Raw genomic sequence first — 21612 nt, 5'->3', positions numbered from 1 at the left:
GTGAAATGCTACCAGTTTTAGACCATCGCCAGTAGCGATGGCGGTGGGTGGTTCGGAGGACCGGTAGCGACAGCAGTACAAGGCTCCACCCACCTGCCTGGTCGTCGTGCGTATATTTCTGAACTGGTAGGGAAGATAAGTAAATTTCACCCCTGGACAGGACTTAGTTTTGTACAACAAGGAGGGGATTGCTAAAGACCTATTTTGGTATTTGAACCAGAGAGACCTAAGTATTCCAATCATGATGAGGAAGATACAAGATTTTGATCACTGAATAATTTCTTCTCCTTTTTGACTAAGAAAGCTGTGCCAAATTAAGTGAGAGTTAAGCTTGATTTAGCTTGTCCAAAATGATATAGGCGTTGACACATATATACACAGTGAAGGAGTTGAGAGGAAGAGTAGTTTCAAATGTTTGCAGACAGGCCAAATCTCCATGCAGACCTCCTAAATCTCAGTTATATATTATATGGAGATATGTGTCCTGCATGGGTGATTGGTTGATCCAACCATGGTTGATCCTTTGTTGTTTGAGTGTCCCTCAGCCAGAATGTTAGCATTCACAGAAATGTAAATGCAACAACTATTCAACTTTCTAAATTACAGAGGCGTATGTTACCTGACATGCAGATGTTGGAGAAATCCAATAGCAATATTACTTAGATTTATATTCTGCTTCACAGGGCTTTATAGCCTTCTCTAAGTGGTTTGCAGAGTCAGTATATTGCCCCAACAATCTGATGCAGCCTTTAGTCTCTTGCCTGCCACTTTCATGTTTAAATTGATCTCTCCAATGTTTATTTGAAGAGAGAATGGGGGGGGGGAGTTATCATATTTCTCTTTCTTCCTTTTTCTCATCAACATATAAAGTTTTCCCATCATTGCTGTCACTTGGGTTACTTTGAAACTTAGATCATTTCAAAGACATCTGCGGAGTCATGGTTTTATCCATATGAAATGCTATGATTATCTAAAAAAATATATAGAAATTTCAGATCTCAGAATTTTAATTTGCTTTAGGACTACAATCTCCACAAACTCTGGAATGGAGTGTGGATTGTGTGGCTCAAATTGCTACTGGAGGTCCACCAAAGAGTATCTCATACCTTGGGTCTGGAAGCTCAGGAAGTTTCTTAACTTGGAATTGTGAGCTTCTTGAAAACCCATAATTAGGTTCTCAAAGGAACAATGATATAAGGGGAAGATGAGATCAAGATCAGAAGCCCATCTCTACAGAGATATCTCTGCTATCTCTTCTGTCCCTTCTGATGTATCTTGAGACCCAAACTATATGGATATGCAGTTCAACATCTGAGTCAAATAATCCATCTATAGATTTGTTCAAGTGCAGGAAGTGGGACAAAGCAGCTATAATGGCTTTTCCCCATCCAATTAGAATCACTGGTAGAAGAAGTCCCAAGTGTATTTTTGCTTGGTGTGTGCCTGTTTAATAATCGCTTTCCTTTTAATTCCTGCCTGTAAGATATTTTCTGTGTTAAACTAAACATGAAAACTAATCCTCATTTGTTCCTTTAATTTCTAGCAAGCAACATTGTTTTCATGTCCACCAAAGCTGTTTTAGTGGATTTTGGACTTAGCGTTCAAATGACAGAAGATGTTTATTATCCCAAAGAACTTCGAGGAACAGAGGTAATGATTCTCCATGAGAAGATAGCCCCATACTGTATGTAACATAGTAGTTAAGAATGTCTGCCATGGACTTACTGTTCTTCTCTGTCCCCTTTTCCAATTAATTATGCATTAGTAAAACAACCATCAAGGTATGGTTAAACAGCTTTGACATGTCATTTAGAACTTATCAAGATTAATATTGGCTAAACATTCCTATGAGATAGAATTGCACTAGAATCCTTTTGTCTAATGATAAGGGGAAACAGGTGAAACACTACTGAAGAGTGTTTCAGATCTAGACAAGTTCAAACAGAAGCAAGCCTCCCTACAAATGTAGTCATTATTATCAATATAAATCTTAAATGGGATAGCCTATTATGATTTCATGATCTTTGTTAGTTGTTCATTCATCACTGCATCAAAATGGGCAGCCAAAATTGGCACCCAATCTCCTGTTTCTTTGAGCAAAAGCTCAAATTTTGCATGGCCTTTAAATGAGATCAGCGAAAAATGCAATAATAATAATAATAATAATATTTTTTTAAAAAACCTTCTGTGCCAAATTGCTTGGCTATAAAGATGATTCCAGAGTAAAGCTAATTTTCTTCTGGATTTTATTTGCAGATTTACATGAGTCCAGAAGTGATTCTTTGCCGAGGCCATAGTACAAAAGCTGACATCTACAGCCTAGGAGCAACCATCATCCACATGCAAACTGGCATTCCACCATGGGTCAGTCGGTATCCTCGTGCAGCCTATCCCTCCTATCTCTACATAGTAAGTTTATTTAATTGGCTGTTCAATAGGTATTCAGCTGCCAGTTGACAACCTCTTTCTGTAGACTTTATAGTAGTGCAGTGATTAGAACAGTGTTTTTCAACTTTGACAATTTTAAGATACATTGACTTCAACTCCCAGAATTCCCCAGCTGGGGAATTCTGGGAGTTGAAGTCCACCGATCTTAAACTTAGCAAGGTTGAAAAATACTGGGTAGATAATTGGGTAAAACCTCTTGGTTTTGTAAAGGTGATGAGGTTTTTAGAAATGGAACTGTGTTTGATTTGCTCTTGGTGTCATTCAGGGTCTGTTTAGCAACAGAACTGGAAGAAAATCATAGTTGAAAATCTAGGGTATATGTGGGGAATAGACTTTCTTTTCCAGCATTGCAGTTTCACATTCATTAATCCTAACCCTAATCCCAAACAAAAAAAAATCAGGCAAAATGAGTTGGCAACTACATTACTTGTGGTTTATTATAAACTTATTATCTCTGAATGGGCTTAGACAATAAGATGTGATACATAACATACAATAATCATCATATTATCAATATTTTTAAGTATACCAAATAGTAACTGCAGTTAATCTAAATCATATGCCAATCATTAAATATAGTGTCTTATAATATAAAACAACAGATAAGTTCACGCCAAGCTCTTGGGTACAGGTGATCCTCAACTTTTGACTGGTTATTTAGCAACAGTTCAAAATTAAAATAGACCTGACCAGGGCTACTCATCACCTATAGTCACATGATCATTTTTTGGGTGCTCAGCGATCAACCCACATTTATGACCATTTAAAGCATTCTGTGGTTCTGTGACTGTGTTGCTGGTTTCCAGCAAAAAAATACCTATTTGGGATAATGGATTTGCCTAATAACCATCATATTCATGTTATAGCCATTGCAAGAAATTGGGTGCAGTGATCTGTTTAAAAACTGGAACAACTTACAAATATAATTCTGGATTCAATCACAGTCATAAATCAAGATCTATTTGTATCTCACATTCTCACCTCAGTCCACAACGACACATTGGAGAAGCCATGCTTTTGCTTCTGTGTACCACATATGCACCCAGTCCTACAGTAGATGCTGGGTGCATATGTGGTGCACATATGATTAACCATATTGGAAATTGTAAACAAGAAAGTGAAACTTTGAAGACCAGGTCAGGATACTTAAATTTTCTGTGTTTTGCATCCCTGAGCCAAGGAGTTTGCCATCCTGAACTTGTTAAGTGGACCAGACAGAAATTCACCCTAAAACCTTCTGTATTTAATATAGGAGTTTTGTTTCAGAGAAATGTAACATTTCAATTTGGGTCACATAATGAATCTGGCAAGGACTGGAACAAAAACACAAACTGCTACAAAAGGAAGGCATTAGTTAGTTCTCACAGAATACTTTGCCTGAGGCTTGGAATCCTAAGTACCCATCCTGTTTCTTTAAACAAGAATTGTAATCAGTGCGTCTACATTCAGTATATTCGTGCTTATCATCTTCTATTCCCATAGGTATCTAAAGAATGCTGCTCTTGGCGAGATGTGTTTTTATGTATGTGTGTGTGTGCGCGTGCACGTTTGGGTGTGGTGAAAAGGATTGTTGCTTTGGATTTCTGGAAATATGCAAGGAGTCAAATCTGAAGGCTTCCAAAATTCCTTCCAAATGTGTGATTACTTGCTTGCCCAACCCTGAACAATTGGGGAAGAGACAACTTCAGTGGTCAAGTAGCACAGGAAAAAGGATTAAGCAGATGCCTTTCAGTAGCACCAGTACAATCTAAATTTCTGTGTGGAGCCTTCCCCAACTGGTTGATTGGGAACTCCCAAGTTTCCATTGTATTAGAGATAAGCATAGCTATTCTACTGTAGGCAGTCCAGACAATTGAGATGGTGATGCCATAATTATGTACCAAGCAGTACAGAGTTAATACTCTTATTCATGGAAAACTAAAGTCAGAGGGGAGGTTTTTGGTATTTGGGATAGGGAAAAATAGAGCCTGACTACTGAAATATAGTGAAAACAAAACATTGTGGATATGCATCTATGAAGTAAGCTGATACGCTGCTGGCTAACTTTTAGGCCTTTTGCATTGCCTTTGTAACTTCGTAAATCTCCACAAGATTGTGGATAGGGGAACAATTTGGAGAATGAAGATGTTTTGTTGTTCTGAGTGGGAGGGAGATAAAAACTGCAAGCTGAGAAATTTGCAAGCGAAAAATAATTTTTAAAAAGGCAGCTCCTAGTAATTCAGCTTACTTGTTTTTACAGAACCTAAACTGGATCAGCCAATGATTCAGCTTACTTACTATAAAATTCATCAGTACTGTTTTAAATTGGCCCAAAGCTCAATTGATTAAAATTAGGCAGTATTTTTCTGGATAATTTCTTCTTTATCAGACCAGAAATAGAATATTAAAAATATATTCAATATTCCTAGATAGACTCCTTTCGTACATATAAACCCTGCCTCACTTTGAAACCAATTTAAGTATTTCCATAAGCAAAGCTAGCAAGTTATGCCTTGGGAGGTTGTGTTTTGTTGCAGGAGTGACAACACCAGCCTAAGCCAAAAGAACTATGTTTCTCATTTATAGCATGCCCATCTTGTTCCCTTTTGCTCCCCAAATTATATTGTTCAAATGCTGTGCATCTGTCTTTGCTTGCCTTGGATATTCTGAGTTAGGATTGTAGATCTTAGGTTGAATTTGGGGCAAGTTTCAATGTGAAACTGGCTTTGTTTCCAGAATTCCGCTGGCTTTTTGTCTCTGGAGTAGAATGGCAATTTTCCAACCTGTGAATCAGGGAGAGGAAGTTCCTAGAGCGGTAACTTTACAACATGCATATATTTGTGCAGCTCTGGGAAATTTTTCCCTGCCTCCTCTTAAGCATCAAGTTATAACCTTCTTTTTTAAAACATTTCTTTTGGTAGATCCATAAGCAAGCTCCGCCACTTGAAGACATTGCTGAGGATTGTAGCGCTAATATGAGACAGTTATTGGAAGCAGCTCTTGAAAGGAATCCCAATCAAAGACTCTCAGCTACAGAATTGCTCAAACATGAAGCCTTGCATCCATCACGGGAGGAACAGCCCCGGTGTCAGAGTCTGGACTCAGCTCTTTTTGCACGAAAGAGGTTGCTGGAGAAGAACGAGCTGGAACTCTCTGAGAATATTTCAGGTACGGTCTGCTCTTATCTCCAGCTACTTCCAGACAACTTTGATCTGTATGGCAAAAGCCCACCCACTTCGCCAGTCTTAATAAAAATCTGAGAGCCAGCAAAACCAATATTTAAGAGCAGGGCAGAATCCTTCTCAATTGAAAAGGCTTTAGATGAAGTGTGTAATACCTGCAAAATCAGTTCAGTAAATTCACATTGGCATCTAGTAATCTCAACAAGTATTTTGGAACTTCCAAAATTGTGTAATCTAAGTAGTCCTCAGGTTACAATCACTCATTCAGCAATCATTCAAACTTGCCACAGGACTGAATGACGGGAACTTACATTGGGTCCACAGAATTCGGGCCATTGCAATGTTCCTGCAGTCACGTGCTTGCAGTCCTAATACTTGGATTGTCATTATAACCTGAGGACTATTTATAATGTTCTGCAGAATCTGAAATATTAGTTTATTTTCTTAAAAAGGCTATAAGAGAGAAAATCACAATAGAAGACCCTGAGTGCGGTTGGTTTGCTGTATATGTCTTCTTCATTTTCCCAGAACATCATTATTTTCATCAGTAATTATATTCCCAGCCTTTTAACAATGCAGTCAAATTTCATAGTTCATCAGGTTACTTTTCTCCTAGCCAATATCAGGCCAATATGGTTTTTATTTAATAGTGGTGGACTTTATTCCTGATTTTCTGTATTCATTTGTCGAACAATTCCTGTTCTAACAGAACTAAGGCAAATCTGCATCAGCTCACATAAAGCTCTATTTCATATTTGATATAAAACTTCATTAGACATGTGTTCATCCCTAATTGTTTTACAAAATGAACTATTTCTTAAACTCATTGTACTTTTAGTTTTGCCAAGGAGGGATTTAATGACGAATACTTTGAGGCTTGCTAAAGGAACAAACAGCTATTTAATTAAGGGCAATATTTAGCTAAGAAGAGTAAAACTGCTGATAACCTTATCTTCCCCTTCGAAGTTATCTTAATTGGGAGTCACTATTATGTATACAGTTCCTTGACTTATTCATAGAGGAAGGAGGGGAATTCATAAACTATAGAATCACAGAACTGTGGAGTTGGAAGGGACTACAAAATTAGTCCAACCCTTTGCAATGTGGAGGAAAACCAATTAATGCGTCCTCAAACAGTAATTGAGTCATCTCCAGAGATGAAGAATTCCCAGTCTGGCTAATTAATTGTTCTGAAACTACTTTTCTAGTGTATAATATATCTTTTCCTTTAATTTTTCCTTGTTAGATTCTACAAATCTTGGGATTACTGAGGAATCGGATTTGCTGAGGAGACAACGATCATTATATATAGACCTTGGAGCATTAGCTGGCTACTTTAATATTGTCCGGGGACCAACAACACTAGATTATGACTAGATTTGGGGATCTCTCATGTGGAACTGAACAGGACTAGTTATATATAGAGGGGTGGGAGAGAGAAAGAGAGAGAAGCACGAAACCTTTAATTGGCTTTGCTTGGATTGCTTGAACTCTAATAATGTTTAATGAATGTCCTGGATGAGTTCCATTGCTACTTTTAATCGCGCACGCGCGCACACGCGCACACACACACACACACACACACACACACACACACACACACACACATCCTTGCTCTGGTAACTGTGATTTTTTAAAATACAGTTACACTGACAATGAGTCCTTTGCTTGGTTTCTATTACTTGTCTTACCTAAAAACCAGCAACCTGCCTTCTGTTACCTGTAGTTCAACCCCTATTTTCCCATTGTCTTCTTACTAAGTGAATGAAGTAATACTGGAGCAAAAGAGCATATTTATGCTCAACCACAAAACCTCAAGTTTTGTTTATGCTTCGTTTTGATTATCAAGTGAAATAAGCATCTTCTTTATACATAATATTTTGGGATTTCTTTCTTCTTCTTCTTTTTTTTTTTGTCGTTCTTCCTTAGTGCTGTTACAATGACCTCCTTTCTTTCAGACTGAGGGTGTGGCAAATTTAAGAATTCGGTACTTAAGCTAAGAACATTTCCAAGAAAACATTACTGAATTCTGGGTCACCTATTTTCCTAATGAATATGTATTATTTAATAATATGTATTATTTAAGAGCCTTGGTAGTACAGTGGTCTAAGGCACCCTGTTATTAAGCTGGTTATTAAGACCAGCTGCCTGCAATTACTGCAGGTTCGAATCTCGCCAAGGCTCAAGGTTGACTCAGCCTTCCCTCCTTTCTAAGGTAGGTAAATTGAGGACCCAGTTGTGGGAGCAATAAGCTGACTTTGTATAAATATACAAAAGGAGGAAGGCTATTGCTGAGCACATTGTAAGCCGCCCTGAGTCTCTGGAGAAGGGCGGCATATAAATCAAATAAAAAATAAAAAAAATTAAAAAAAATTCATGTATATCTACTGGTTTTGAGAGAGGGAAACCCCTATTGTGACTTTAGTTGCACCTCCTGTTTAAGTTTTTAATTATCAAGCTGCTAGACAGGGAATTGTCAAAATGCTTGCTCCCCACGCTGGCTGCAAATATTTTCCAACACAATAGTTCTTTGACATGAATGGGAACTATGCCAGATCTTGAGATAAACTCTGTCATGTGAATGTAAATTGCACAAAGACTTAGTAACTGTAATCATAGGCTATTTGAATGTTAACACATTGTATAAATGACTCATGAGGTGAGCTTAATTTAATTGTAAGAACTATGTGTTAAAAATAGACATGTAGTTAGGTGTTGTGGTTACTTTATGTTCCTATGGAAAGAATACCTCCTTTTGTTTTTGAAGATTTGAGTGCATTTAAAACAAGTGTTTTGAATGATAGTAAAACTGGTTCAAAAACAAAGCTTTGTACATCCTATGGGGTGAATATATTAACTTTTATAAAAAAAACAATTTATTAGAGGCATACTATGTATGTTCTAAATAGAGTGATTAACAACATCCTGGTTTAGATGTTATACTGAAATATCTTTGTATGCAAAATGTATTTGTATTAATTTCTTGAAGTCCTAATTCCTGCATCAGTTACTGTAAAAAAAAAAAATCTGTTAAACATATGTACTGTTTTGGAATAAAGTGATATGAAATTATTAGTTTGTTTTGTTCCATTTCTCTTTTGTTATTAAACATGTTTATTTCAAAGTTGTTGGGAGGGCAAATTTTCAGAGGTCAAGGATTGCTACTTAATTTCTGGGCTTTCTGGAGAGTCACAGGGAAGCTTCTTGTGACAAGAAGGGTGGGTTCTAGATCTGTCTGTCTGTATGTCATATCTCTCTCTCTCTCTCTCTCTCTCTCTCTCTCTCTCTCTCTCTCTCTCTCTCTCATCTAGCTCTATTATGGTACATCTCACTTCAATTATATGATTCTTGGAAGTTCACAATAATAAAACACAGTAATCAAAGAAAAATATCACAAATACGTTAAAGCAATACATAAAATAATAACATAGTGTCCACCCACAAAAGTCTTCAAAAGCTCTGTTCTTTAGGAAGGCTAATATGTTGGAGAGAAGTGGACCATTACAGAAAAACAATGCTTTGCCTTTGAGCCACCTAATGAGAAAAAATGAGAACAGCCTTATGTTTCCCGCACCACAATATTAGTCTAATTGATGGTCACGAAGGTGGGAGCCATTTTAGTCTAGTTCTCCCCTCCAAGTTAGACTAAAGCTGATACTGAGTAAAGGCCCTTTTGTCTACAGCCTCCACTAGTAAGTCAAGGAGGACACACACAAGTCTAGGATAAGTTGCTACAGCCAACTCAGCACAAGCAACTCACCATGGCCAACTCACCACAGGACAATTCGGGACAAGAATTATGCTAACCTCAAAGAAATGGTGGAATAGACTCATTAAAGAAAAGATGCCAAAGGAGGGACAAAATGAAATGTGAATGACAAAAATTAAAATATTTTTAAATTATTTTAAATAAATGGAATTATTAAATTGTGAATTATTAAATTGTCCCATGGCAAGTTGCCTACGGCCAGTTGGCCACGGTGAGTTGTTCCATTACACACATACACACACACACACACACACACACACACACACACACACTCACAGCTGTCTGAAGTTAAGAAGGATAAGGATACAAGATCAAAGACAATCTATCAAGTCATATTCACTTCTTTGGAAGTAACAGGTCAAAAGGAAGTCCAGATAAATTGGCAAGAGAATCACTCTACAAAACTCCACTCAAATTGAAGTTCAGATCAGAGTAACTTTGCCAGCCAAAGTGTCAGGCAAAATGGTCACAGTGGTCAGGTCAATAGAATAACCCTTGAGGAACCGTCTCATCCTGAGGAGACTGTCCTGTCCCATCCGTTCTGGCAGAGGGGTTTCACTGCAGATTCTCAGCCAAGGAATTTTGACTGGCAGAATCCTGGAAAAGAGACTGAGGCAGGGGTGAAATTCAGCAGGTTCTGACAGGTTCTGGAGAAATGGTAGCGGAAATTTTGAGTAGTTCGGAGAACCAGAAAATACCAAGTCTGGCTGGCCCCAGAGTGGGGAAAGAATGGGGATTTTGCAGTATCCTTTCCCTGGAGTGGGGTGAGAATGGAGATTTTCCCCTGCCACGCCCACCAAGCCACACCCACAGAATAAGTAGTAAAAAAAATTGGATTTCACCACCACTGATGCACATATGCTATGTCAGATTCATTCTTAGTCATTTTCAACCTGCATTGCAGGCATTGCTTCTACAGCTTTATTTTGCGAAGGTCTTCAAAAAACCAAGGAACCCCCTGGAATCGGCTGGAAGAGAAACATTACTTCATCAAGGTGATTCATTTAACTGTGGCAAGAAAGGTCATAAAATGTGGCAAAACTCACTTAGCAGCTGTCTCACTTACATAACAGCACTTGAAAATCCCAGTTATTCTTTCTTGAGATAACTTACATAAATTAAAATTGGACGTTACGTTTGGTACATTTCCTATGTGAAAATGGCAAGAAATCTTACTATCAGGGGAAATAAAATTAAAAGAGTTGTGGAAGGGAGATAAAAATATAGCCTTAGAACCTTTGGCTATCCATTACGTATGGCTGACTGAACTAGCAATTATAGCGTCTAGTGTTAGTGGCTATAAATGGTCATACAACACAGTACAGAATCTAACTGGTTACAAGGATCACAGATGAAACGAAATTACAGTATCTGAAGAAGACTAACATTTACAGGAAGTAGACTATTACCATATCAAAAGAAAAAAAAAACCACCCTTCACCAATAAAACAAAACAAACAATGATTTTGTAATAATCTGTAACTGAAATAAGGCCATTTACATTTGGCATGGATTGGCCATGCTACTTGGACATTAAAGAATTGTGGCCTCACAGATCCAGAGGACCATCATTCTAGCTAGTGTATTTTAAGACGTGGGGATTTGCAGTGTAAACGCATCTGGAAAATTCCCACTTGAGATATGAAATGGAAGAAGTTTATGAAATAATAAAGCAAGAAATAGTAAGTACAGTAAGTGTGGACTTAGTTTTTATTTACTTGTTTGATTCTAAATTAAATGTATAGACTGCCTAACTCATAGAAACTGTGGGTGGCATGCATGAACATAAACATTGTTTAATAAACAAAAGTAATTGTAAATTACACTTACAATATAATTTAGTATGTTGCAAACAAGCCGGGTATTTTTCTTAAATATGATCTACCAAATATTTAGGCCTGTCAAATTGACTTTTGCATCTTTTTTCATTCATAGGTTTATTATATGTTAATTAGCAAATACAGAATGATCTGAAAATATTACTCATGTAATGAAATCAGATTAGAGTAGATGTTTATGGCCATATTACATATTATATTTTTCATTCACATTTTAAAAAAAATGTGTTTAAACTCATCACTCTTATCCTGAAAGAAACATGGCTCTCAGGTCACAATTTAGAGTGGTGTGGTGTGGTTCTAGTGTAAATTCCTCCAATAACCATATTCCTATTTCAGATTGGAATCCAGATGGAATAAGATGGAGGAGCAATTATACCCCCGTTATAACTATACAGTTTGGTTGTGTACAAATAGAAATTTAGGAATAATTGCTGTCATTTAAATGGAAATACAATACCTATCATCAAAGGAAAAAAGCGCAACAATGCCTTTAATACAAGGTTGAATTATATATTTTACTGCTATCGAATTTGATGTCACCAATTTAATGGATTTAAAAAAGAACTAGAGACTATCAGTAGTTACTACCCTGTTTCCCCCAATATAAGACATCCCCTGATAATAAACCCAATCGGGCTTTTGAGCACATGGCAATAAGGCCAAGCACTTATTTCAAGGTTCAAAAAAATATAAGACAGGGTCTTATTTTTGGGGAAACACAGTAGTTTCGATAGCTGCATGGTATTGCCTGAATATAAAATCAAGCTACTAAAGAGCAACAGTAGAAGACAATTATCATTCTCTTGTAAGCTTTGTTAATATATTCAATCATCAATTATTTGTGTCTTATTAGATGGGACACACACACACACACACACACACACTCACATATATACATATAGAGAGAGAGGGGGGAGGGAGGGAGGGATGGTGGGTGGGTGAATAGCCTACTCTCTTGCTATACTGTATATATTTGGCCTACTCTCTATGTGTAGGACATTCCAAGAGCGGCTTGTTAATTTCCTCCCACATACAAAGAGCCAAGAATCCTGTGGCATGATGAAGATTAACAAATGTTGTTAACTACATCACCAGATCCATGAACTATCCTGAGAGACAACTACCCTGTTTTCCCCAAAGTAAGACATCCCCTGATAATAAGTTTTGAGTCCATGGCAATAAGGCAAAGCGCTTATTTCAGGGTTCAAAAAAATATAAGACAGGGTCTTATTTTCGGACAAACACGGTATTTATCTCTAATTGGATGACTGGATATTAATGAAATGAGCTGCAGTCTATGAAAACATGTGACAAATTACTTAGTTAACATTTAAAGTACAGAGTATTTGATTGTTTTAACTACAATAGACCTCCCTGGATTATAAAACAAACTTGTATACTTTTTTATACAACTTTCAAAAAATTTACCCTAACTACAAATCAGCAGTGTTCTAGTTTAGATGGCAGTATTTGTTGAAGTGCGGAATGGGACAGCTCGCCTCAGCCAACTCACCACGGACAGCTCACCATGGCCAATTCGTTGCGGCCAACTCACCAAGCCCAACTCACCAGGGACAACTCGCCACAGGATAATTTGCTGTGGGATAATTCAACAATTCAATTTAATTATTTAAAAGAATTAAAAATTATTTTAATTTTTATCATTCACATTTCATTTTTCCTCTCCTTTGGCATCCTTTCTTTAATAATTCTATTCCACTATTTCTTTGATATTAGTGTAACTCTTGTCCTGTGGCAAGTTGTCCCGTGGCAAGTGGGCCATGGTGAGTTGTCCAGCGGTGAGTTGTCCCTGATGAGTTGGCTGTGGCAAGTTGGCTATGTGACTGACCTTAACCTCAATATAAAATCAACTGGGAAACTATGAGCATCCTAGATCAAGCTAAGTCCAAAAACGCTACAGAATTCCTGGAAGCCTGGTATTCAGGCAAATCAAACAGGCACATAGAGATAAGCAACATCTACAAACCATTCAAAAGAGACAATCAAAAAGTTAAAAAGGAAACAAAAGGCAGTCCAATCTGAAGAGTCTTGGTGGCGCAGCAGACTAAAGCATTATTAAGTAACACCAGCTGCCTGCAATTACTGCAAATTCAAATCTCACCAGGCTCAAGGTTGACTCAGCCTTCCATTTTTTCAAGGTAGGTAAAATGAGGACCTGGTTTGTGGGGGCAATAAGCTGACTTTTTATAAAAAAGAACACCGCTTGGGGGGGGGAAGCCCTACTAAGCAGGTATATACAAAAGTATGAAGGCTATTGCTTAACGCATTGTAAGCTACCCTGAGTCTCTGGAAAAGGGCGGCATATAAATCAAACCAATAAATAAATAAATAAATAAATCAAAACTCCCATCAACAAGCCACTAGTGCAGTGGTTCCCAACTTTTTTTGGGCCATGCCCTACCTAAGCATCTCTTAAATCTTGATCCCCCCACACCGCCGTGACATATAATTCTTACTATTTAAAAAGTGAACTACTCATGCAGAGGAAGCCTAAAAGGCCATTAACTTGGTTTAAACAAGGTTCCAATTGCCCCCCATTAAAATTCAAATTGCCGCCCTGTGGGGCGTGGGCCCCACGTTAGGAACCACTGCACTAGTGTATAAACACAGAGCCAACCTCTCTTCTCACCAGCAATCAACACCCACATAAACAGAGACTAACACCAAGATTAATACTAAGCCAAAAATAAAGCAGTAAACAATACTCCAATGAAGGAGCTACCAACTCAAACAAACAGTAAGCAACAGTCCAATCAAGGAACTCCCATCAACAAGCCACTAATATATAAACAGAGAGCCTACCTCACTCTCTGCACTAATGATGACTAGTTGGTAATTAAGAGTCTGCAAGAAAACAACCAAGCTCAGAGAACACCAATAATTTAATCCCGAGCTACAAATATTTTTTTTCTATTGGTACATACAAATCAAGCAGGAATATAGAAATATACTGAATACCGTCACCATCCTTTAATACGGAGAAGGGCGGCATATAAATCAAAATAAAATAAAAAATAAATAAATAAAATATATATCCAATTGTCTCTAATATACATTATAAGTTAGGAAATATGTACTTTGCAATAGTGAAGCTCCCTGTTTTTTTAAAAAAATTGTTAATGATTTATATATCTGCCTATTTCACAATTGGGAACACTTCCTTTCTCTTCCCTTGTGTTGATAGCTGTCATTAATGTATCTGAAAATATAAGCAACTATGTTCTGTATTTTATTTCTTCTTATAAGTTTGAGTTTGGTTAAGCTCAGTGGTGGGATTCAGCCAGTTCGCACCACTTCGGGAGAACCAGTTGTTAACTTTCTGAGCAGTTTGGTGAACTGGTTGTTGGAAGAAATCATTAGGGCAGAGAACCAGTTGTTAAATTATTTGAATTCCACCACTGGTTAAGCTTATTGGGATCTAGTATATTGGCCAAATGTTTGATTCTAGTTAGCAACTACCAATTCCCAACAGGCCATTTTGTTGGGTCACAACGATCCATAATTTGAGATTCTGGGTTAAAACTCATACCACCATATGTTGTCTGTTTTTCTGTTCTTGTTTGTGAGAGAAATATTGTAGTTTAATGGACACCTTTCTCTCAGTAGATTAGGTTAGGCGATCTCCAATAATTCTGAACTTCCTTTTCCATCATTCCTGGCTCTTGGCTAGGTGCACTGGGAGTTGTAATCTAAAAATCTAGATGATTTCAGATTGTGTTAGGCTGGTCCAGTGTTACAAATGGAAGATTCATTTCTCATCATCACTTCTAGTGTTTTTTCATCCCAAGATTAAAATGGATATAGCTGTGATTGTCACATTAGAGATTTCCCAAAAAAAAATTTTTTTTTTTTTTTTTGCTACAAAGCTCTGTGAATTTGACCATGGTCTCTATTAAAGGAGGAAGGAGTTGATCGTATTCTTTTGTGATGAGATTCCCCTCCTTCCATATGAGGCATCATTAGTTAAGGGGAAAACTTGAATGTTTCTTGCCATGTTGTGTTCCTCTGATCCCATCTCTTTTTTCACCAACATCATTCTGGGAATAAAAGAAAACAAGTGGATATGCATTCCTACCTCTGATATCATCAGTGTGTAATAGAAATTTGTGTAAGGAATGCAAGTGGTAAGTTTGGAAATCATGGATACCTAAGAATGTAGCCTGGCTACCAGATGCTAACTGCTTATTTTGTGATTGTTATAAAATGTCCTTTAGAATATTGTGTTTATTTCTGTTTATTTCTTTTTCTATTTTTTTTTAATCTTACATATATTTATGATTTATGACTGGTTACTTTTAGCAACTATTCAAAATTACAAGGACTTTCCAAAAGCTACTTACAACTCAGTTTTGAAGTTACAATGTTTGCGCCCCTACCACACACACACACACACACACACACAAACACCTGTCTCATTACATCAGAGGTGTGTTTCAGCAGGTTCTGATCAGTTCTGGAGAACCGGTAGTGGAAATTTTGAGTAGTTTGGAGAACCGGTAGTAAAAATGCTGACTGGCTCCGCCCCTATCTATTCTCTATCTCCCAAGTCCCAGCTGATCAGGAGGAAATGGGGATTTTGCAGTAACCTTCCCTGGAGTTGGGTGGGAATGGAGATTTTACAATATTCCTTCCCTTACCACGCCCACCAAGCCACGCCCACCAAGCAATGCCACGTTTACCAAGCCATGCCCACAGAACCGGTAGTAAAAAAAATTGAAACCCACCACTGCATTACATGATCACACTTTGAGCACTTGGCAACCAACCAACATTTACAGCTGTTTGAAGACTCTGCTGTCATATGACTGGAATTTATGACATTTTTCCTTTGGAAACCTGCATTTTCTTCAGGTTTCCAAAACTCCCCACCCAATGGGTTTTCTTAACAACTGCCACATTTACTTTATGACCGCCACATTCTCTTAACAACTGCCACAAAAAAGATTGTAAAATTGGGTTCAAACATGTGATGACCCACTTTATGACAGTCACAATTTATGACCATAACAGGCAGGCTCAGTTACAGTTGTAAGTCAAGGACTACGTTATTCGCATAGATTTTCCCACATTCAGACTATGCATCGATCCACCTTTACAAATTCCTTTGGCTAGCAGACAGGATTCTCCAACCAATCCTTAAAATGCAACTATCTGAAATGCTTTTCCTTGTGGTTATTCCAGAATATGACTCTTGAGCTTGAGTAGTTCCTGAACTAGGTTGTTTTTGTATCACCCAGGACACACTTGTGCAAACAGCCTTCAGCTTCAGAGCAGCATGGCCAGCTGAGTATGTAAAGGAAGTGTGGCTATGTTACTGAACACATGGCCAGTGAATCTTGAGTGTCATCTGCACATGTTGGTGTTGACTTGTAGTTACTTTAGTGCTCATCCAGGTCATAGTTTCCCTTCCATCTTTCCAAATCATGACACAAAAGATGAAATGAGAATTTGGAAATAGTGGAGCAAACTCTGGCTACCTGGGACAAGAAGACACAGACTATCATCATTCTACACTAGACTAATTAAATGTGTTTCTTAAGATGTTGCTATCTCAACTAATTGAGCTCCTTTGCCTTAAGGAGGAAAGGAACCTGTATACCTGTACAAAAGGTATTTTGCTTTTTTGATCCTTGTCAAGGGAATACAGTATATCCTCTGGGCAGGGGTGGATTCTAAATTTTTTTACTACCGGATCTGTGGGTGTGGCTTATTTTGTGGGTGTGGCTTGGAGGTCATGTGATTAGGTGGGCGTGGCTAGCTGGTCAGAGTCATTTCCGGAAGGTCCTCGCACTTACGACCAGTCCTTGCACTTACGACCCGACTCATTTGTTTGTTTTTAACACTGATCAGCTGTAGGGCGGCCCTTTGAAGCCCCGCAGCAAGAGTTTAAACAGTTTTTTTCCCTCTAGTCATCAGCTGGGACTCAGGAGGCAGCAATAGATTGGGAGTGGGGCCAAATAAAAGGTAAGAATAACGTGGGCGGGTGGGGGGGGAGAACCGGTTCGGTGATGTCATATGTCACCGCTACTGGCTCGGCTGAACCGGACCTAATCGGGAGGAACCCACCATTGCCTCTGGGATAGAGAGAGATTTCTTCTGCAGAGGACTGCTCTTTTATAAAATAATTACAATCCAATTCCTTATGAATTGGGGATACTGGAGTCTCATGACCCTAGCCAAGAATGATGCACCATAACTTCACAACATGGTTTACTGGAAGCTGATTCAACAAGGAGCCTAATGAAGGATTTCAGGAACTCATACCTCAGTTCCCTGGGGTGGCAAATTATGGGGACTGTAGTAAACGGAGCTAATATCATGTTTGCTGCCATGGTTATGCTCAGAATATTCACATGCACATTGCTTGTCACAGTAGCTTTTTCTTCTTCTTTTAATGTGTTTAGCAAAGACAGTGGAAGGAAATCCAAGCACATTTCCATATTTACACCCAAAAGCTGTAGAAATGACCATGATCAGATAGAGAAAAACATTACAATTTGGGGACAGGATTATTTAGATACTAGCTGAATACCCGTGTTCTGCTATGAAACTATGTGATTGGGCTTGATAAATCGACATTTACAGCTTGAAAATTAACGAGTAATTACGATTGCCCTCTCCTCTCCCCTTCTTTCCCTCAGGCTTGCCCCACAGAAGCCTCCTCTATCCTATCCCCTTCTCTCCCTCAGCCTTGCCCCATAGAAGCCTCCCCTGTCCTATCCCACTTGCTGCTGTGAAAGTAAAACTGAAACTGAAGCTCCTCTCCTCTGCTTGTGTTTTGCATTTGGAACAGATTTCTTTTCAGGTGGGGAAGGGGAGTAGAACTCCTTAGCATCAGAGCGTGTTAATAATAATATAGGACATACTAATGCTCTGATGGTCATTTCAAAAAAACTCTTTCTGAGTGAGCATCTAGAAGCCAAGAGGAACGGAGATGGCAAATTTCAAGTTTGTAGACTTCACAGTTCTGGAGATTTTGTGATATGCATGAGTGGTATTTCGTTTTTATATATATAAGCCACAAGTTTCTTGATTGTATGTGCTGCAGTCTCTTTTCTAGAAACTACATTTGGGTTGTTTGATTCATCATTTTTTTTTCTTTACCAGACAAAATAAAGTATGATAAAAATCACATGCTGAAGAAAGAAAAGGAATACTGTTGCATGTTGCACAAATGACATAAGAGACACTGCCAGTGGCGGATTCCTCCCAGTTCGGCCCAGTTCCGCTGAGCCAGTAGCGGTGATGATATGATGTCACCAAACCGGTTCTCCCCCCCCTGCCCCCTCGCATTATTCTTACTTTTTATTTGGCCCCACCACCAATCTATTGCTGCCTCCTGAGTCCCAGCTGATGGCTAGAGGGAAAAAAACTGTTTAAACTCTTGCCGTGGGGCTTCAAAGGGCCGCCCTACAGCTGATCAGTGTTAAAAGAAAACAATTGAGTAGACCGGTGCCTGCAAAAATAAATGGTTAGACCAGTGCCTGCAAAAATAAATGGGTAGGTCAGTACAGCTCTGCAAGCAGTTAACAGCCTGGTAGACCAGTACCTCTGCTAAATCCTAAATAATTGTCACATGACCATCAAGCCATGCCCACAGAATAAGCCACACCCACAGAATCGGTAGTAAAAAATTTTAGAACCCACCCCTGGACACTGCCCAATTCTTGGTACCAGGTGACCCCCTTATTTATCCACCATTCATTTTGAACAACTATTTTGGTGCTTCTGCAAGGTTACTATTTTGAATGTTTCTTGATTATTGTCATTCTTATGCTGTGTTGCTATTTATCGTTATTTATTATATTATCTCTATTGTGCTGTTTTCTGTACTTGGTTTGTACATTTCCCCCATTTTAATAAAAACCTTTAATGACTTCATAAATGCCCCAGAGATTGAGATAAACTAAAACTACAAGAAAAAAAAAAAAAGACAACCATCATCAATGCGAAAGGGTTCAATTATAGCTACAATGAGTGCACCATTAGAAGGGCCAGGTTGGAACTGATTATTCTGGAGAAGTTTATTGGTGTGGTCTCTAATACTCAACTTTAACCCAAAGGCACATAACCAAATGGGGGGGGGGGGAATTACACAGACAATAATGCTCTCCCAAACAAGGAATGGAGTTGTAGAATCATTAAATCTAAGATCTAAAATTAGATAAGTTTTCCTACAGAAGTAATTGTCTGCATAGTTTGCTTATGTTCTTGGTTCACTTCTGGTCCAATGAATGTTTATAAATCTTTGGTGGTGCAATCAATTGTTTTTGTCCATCCAGGGGAGATATTTTCCCCCCAGCCTTCTCATGAGATAGGATCTGGTTTATCCTAAAATTATCTTACTTGATGTTCATGTTTCAGACCTGACTCATAACTTGCTTTTGAAAATTGGTTCCTCATAAGATTGGTCAGTTCACAGCACATGCAAGAGTAAATTAGCACAGTTTCTGTTAGTGACACAGCACAGCAGTAGCAAATGTACAAGACAGCTGCCTAACCAGCCTTTCTACTTGCTACATCAGAAAAAAACAGAAGTGCTTCTGGCTTCCTATGTTAGGAATTATCTAAAGGGTAATGCTTTATGTTTTGATAATTCATGGTGAAAAAAGAACATCAATCTAAGGTTATTGCAAATTTGGAAATGTTTCAACTACTTAGGAACAACTATTGAAAATAAAGCTATGTATACAAGTGGAAGTAAAAGAAAAAGATACAAAATTCAATTCAAAGATAGCTTTAGCATTTTAACATCCTTAGGCATTATGCATCTGAACAATTTCTGGCAAAAGATGTATTGAAAGCTTTACAATTACCCGCAAGTAACCAAGCAAGCAAACTTGCAATAGTCAACAGTGTAATGTCTGTAATCTGTCATAATAAGCCAATGATTTAATTAGCTATTGTAAAGATCAGAAGCAGCTTTTCACAGAACAACTGCGGGTAATCAAGCAGAAGATGAATCTAAATAAATTGAAGATGCTGAGGGAATGTTGGTGTAAGTTACACAAAAGTTGGACATCTTGAGTGCACGTTTTCAAGGATCAGATGAATGGCTTGGGGTGCTTTTGATTTCTCTTTGCTCCTGAATTCAGGGTTCAAGTGTGGTCAAGCCAGTCTTTTTTTTTTTTCATAAAAGTTTAATAACAGTACAAAATACAAGAAAAGCCATTTGTTCCACATGTACCAGAGACAGTCACTAATATGCTAACAATTGTCAGCTATGTGCATGAGTACAAGGACCAAATTCTCTACTTTGGCCAAGGTTAATAGGCTAGATAGTTAAAATCTGTCTTTCTATAATCCCCTTATTCAGATCCACACGATCCAAAATTAAAGACTTATAAAATGAGGCAGTAAACCAATCAGTTCACAACATGGCTACTCTTAAATAAGAAATGGCAAAGATTGCTCTGTCATATGTTACAGTATACCTTTTTTTTGTACAAAATACAACATACATTTATTTCTGTTTGGAGAAATACTCTTTACTCTGCTTGACATCTGGCTTGATAGTGTCACTTCCAGGTTGCCAACCAGCTGGGCACACTTCTCCATTTTTGTCTGTAAACTGAAAAGCCTGAATTAGCCTGAGTGTCTCATCAACTGAACGACCAACAGGCAGCTCATTGATTGTGATTTGGCGCAATATCCCCTTTTCATCAATGATAAAGAGGCCCCTGTAAGAAATGCCTACATTGTCCTTTAGTACACCATAATCCTTAGCAATTAGACGTTTTGTGTCAGAAACCAGAGGAATGCGCATACTGCCTAGTCCACCCTGCTTTTTGGGAGTGTTGATCCAGGCTAGATGGCAAAAGTGAGAATCAACAGAAGCACCAATCACTTCACAGTTTATCTTCTTGAATTCATCAGAACGGTCCCTGAATGAAATAATTTCAGTTGGGCAGACAAAGGTGAAATCAAGTGGATAGAAAAGAATACAACGTATTTCCCTTTGTAGTCAGAAAGTTTAATATCTTTGAATTGCCCATCTGGCATTACTGCTGTGACTTTGAAGTCTGGGGCTGGTTTCCCAATGAAAGCATTTCCCAAGGACATTGTGACTGAAGCTAAAGGGAATTGAGATCAGACTCTTACGGGCTCGACCAGTACAAGCTAGATGGTCAAGCCAGTCTTATCACTCAGCAAATGAAGCAGTGAATTCTGGGGAGTAGCAGAATTATTCTCATCATTATATGGCCCACCATTAATCTATTTCAGAGGAAGGTGAATTAAGGTAAATTAACTGTTGTCTTTCATACTTTGGTTGTCAGAATCATAGGCCTAATGTGCCTATCTGAGCACATTAATTAGTTTCTAGAGATTATTTGGTTGTAACATTCAATGCTCTGATTCTGATCAGAGTCTT

The 21612-nt window shown here is 38.2% G+C and overlaps 1 protein-coding gene and 1 pseudogene across 2 annotated transcripts in view; one reads left to right on the top strand and one right to left on the bottom strand.

The window, feature by feature from the left end:
• MAP3K8 (mitogen-activated protein kinase kinase kinase 8) overlaps positions 1–8681 on the top strand; it is a 31010-nt gene extending 22329 nt beyond the window's left edge. For both annotated transcript variants that reach the window (XM_034401986.3, XM_034401984.3), the window contains 4 exons: positions 1544–1650; positions 2257–2409; positions 5349–5595; positions 6856–8681. In XM_034401986.3, coding sequence (XP_034257877.1) covers positions 1544–1650; positions 2257–2409; positions 5349–5595; positions 6856–6986 — 638 coding nt within the window. In that variant the 3' untranslated portion in view covers positions 6987–8681. The remainder of the gene's footprint in view (positions 1–1543; positions 1651–2256; positions 2410–5348; positions 5596–6855) is intronic.
• An 11854-nt stretch (positions 8682–20535) lies between these two features.
• On the bottom strand, positions 20536–21335 carry LOC117654949 (peroxiredoxin-1 pseudogene; annotated as a pseudogene).
• Positions 21336–21612: the final 277 nt, after the last annotated feature.

The sequence above is a fragment of the Pantherophis guttatus genome, chromosome 4 (assembly GCF_059756535.1).
Source record: "Pantherophis guttatus breed Tessera chromosome 4, ASM5975653v1, whole genome shotgun sequence".
Lineage (NCBI taxonomy): Eukaryota > Metazoa > Chordata > Lepidosauria > Squamata > Colubridae > Pantherophis > Pantherophis guttatus.
This window is presented reverse-complemented; position numbering and strand designations above follow the sequence as displayed.